Genomic DNA, 1,417 nt, shown 5'->3' with positions numbered 1-1,417 from the left:
TTTACAAGTACAAAAGAAGAAATGTAAAAGAAGGTTTTATACTGTCTCAGTTATATAATCAGCTAAATTCAACCGAGCATCATTTCCTTCTGTAAGAACTGTGTCTGCAAATGAATGCAACCAAGCGCAATCTGAGAGGTTTTGAATAGTGTTTCAAAATGCATTTGAGCTGATGTCCGAGAAAGGATAAAACAAACATGTTTCCTAAGTCTCCAAAGTTTTTTAGATTATTGTTCAATCCAGCACTTTTTTTAGATGTGTGCCACCTTTCGTCTAAAAATCAATGGTATTCTTGTCCTGATCTCTTTTATTTTAAGACCATATATAATTGGGTTCAGTGTTGGGGGAAATGTTACAACTAAGACCCCAACAACTTTCGATATATATGAGGGTGTCTTCTCAAAACGATAGGAAAGTATTCTGTAAAAAGATGTAATTTCTAAAGTGATGAATGAAACTAAATGTGGTGTGCAAGTTTGAACAGCTTTGCTCCTTGCATCCGAGTGCTTGTTCCTCAGACATGTATAAAGTATCTGCATGTATGTGTAGAGAACTGAGCCTAAAGCCAGAGCTTGCACCACAGCTGTCAAAAACAGCCCATAGATGTTATTTATGCTGGTGTCAGAGCACACAAGTGCCACAAGAGAGGGATTATCACAGTAAATATTAGATATGAGTAATCGACATCGAGGCAACCGCACAACCAAGGACAAAAGCACAACTATCAAAATGAAATTCACTACCCAGAGCAGTGCAATGATTTTCATTAAATGGGTATTTGTCATGATTGAACTGTACCTTAAAGGGCAGCATATAGCAACATACCTATCATATGCCATTGCTGTAGGTATCAGCAGAGAGCCTACACCATAAAGGTGTACAAAGAAAGCCTGGGTGACACAGGCCGGGTAACTTATTGATCTGGAATCAAGCAAAATTTCTTTCATTAATTGAGGAAGAAAGGCAGTGGCCCCAATTAAATCATTAATGGGTAGATTGAAAAGCAGCAGATACATGGGTTGATATAGATGCTTCTGCAGAGCAATTGTGAAAAGGACAATGGAATTACAGAAAACAATGATGCCATAAATTAACATTCCCAGAAAAAATACTAGATAGACACTAGTTGGAGGTATATTTAATCTTTCCAGGAGTAACATAGATGAGCTGTTGTAAGAGATGTTATCCATGAGTATCTACCCCCTTTCAAATGTGTTCTTCAAGAAGCTGGAAAAGAAAGGTCAGATGGAAGAATTAAAACATATTTTACATTAAAGCAAGAAAATCAGGAGACGGCTATTTTGAAAAAATCTAGGGTTTCTAACAGTACAGTTGGAAAAACTGAACTCCCAAAACATTAAAACAATCGTTCATGTTCAATTCTTATTTCTTAGTACTAATATCACATTTTCTGTCC

The 1,417-nt window shown here is 36.5% G+C and overlaps 1 protein-coding gene across 1 annotated transcript; it reads right to left on the bottom strand.

Annotated features, from left to right (window-relative positions):
* Nucleotides 1-251: 251 nt before the first annotated feature.
* LOC148658251 (olfactory receptor 52B2-like) lies at nucleotides 252-1,190 on the bottom strand. The gene has a single exon (XM_088641914.1). It carries the CDS (start codon nucleotides 1,188-1,190, stop codon nucleotides 252-254), a length of 939 nt encoding a protein of 312 aa, XP_088498040.1.
* Between the last annotated feature and the right edge of the window lie 227 nt (nucleotides 1,191-1,417).

The sequence above is a fragment of the Lepisosteus platostomus genome, chromosome 7 (genome assembly GCF_059453375.1).
Source record: "Lepisosteus platostomus isolate fLepPlt1 chromosome 7, fLepPlt1.hap1, whole genome shotgun sequence".
Taxonomy (NCBI): domain Eukaryota; kingdom Metazoa; phylum Chordata; class Actinopteri; order Semionotiformes; family Lepisosteidae; genus Lepisosteus; species Lepisosteus platostomus.
Note: the sequence above shows the minus strand (reverse complement) of the source record. Positions and strands in the feature narration are given on the sequence as shown.

What these genes read in the sequence shown, in the direction of transcription:
- LOC148658251 (XM_088641914.1), bottom strand. Translation starts at nt 1,190, where the DNA reads ATGGATAACATCTCTTACAACAGCTCATCTATGTTACTCCTGGAAAGA.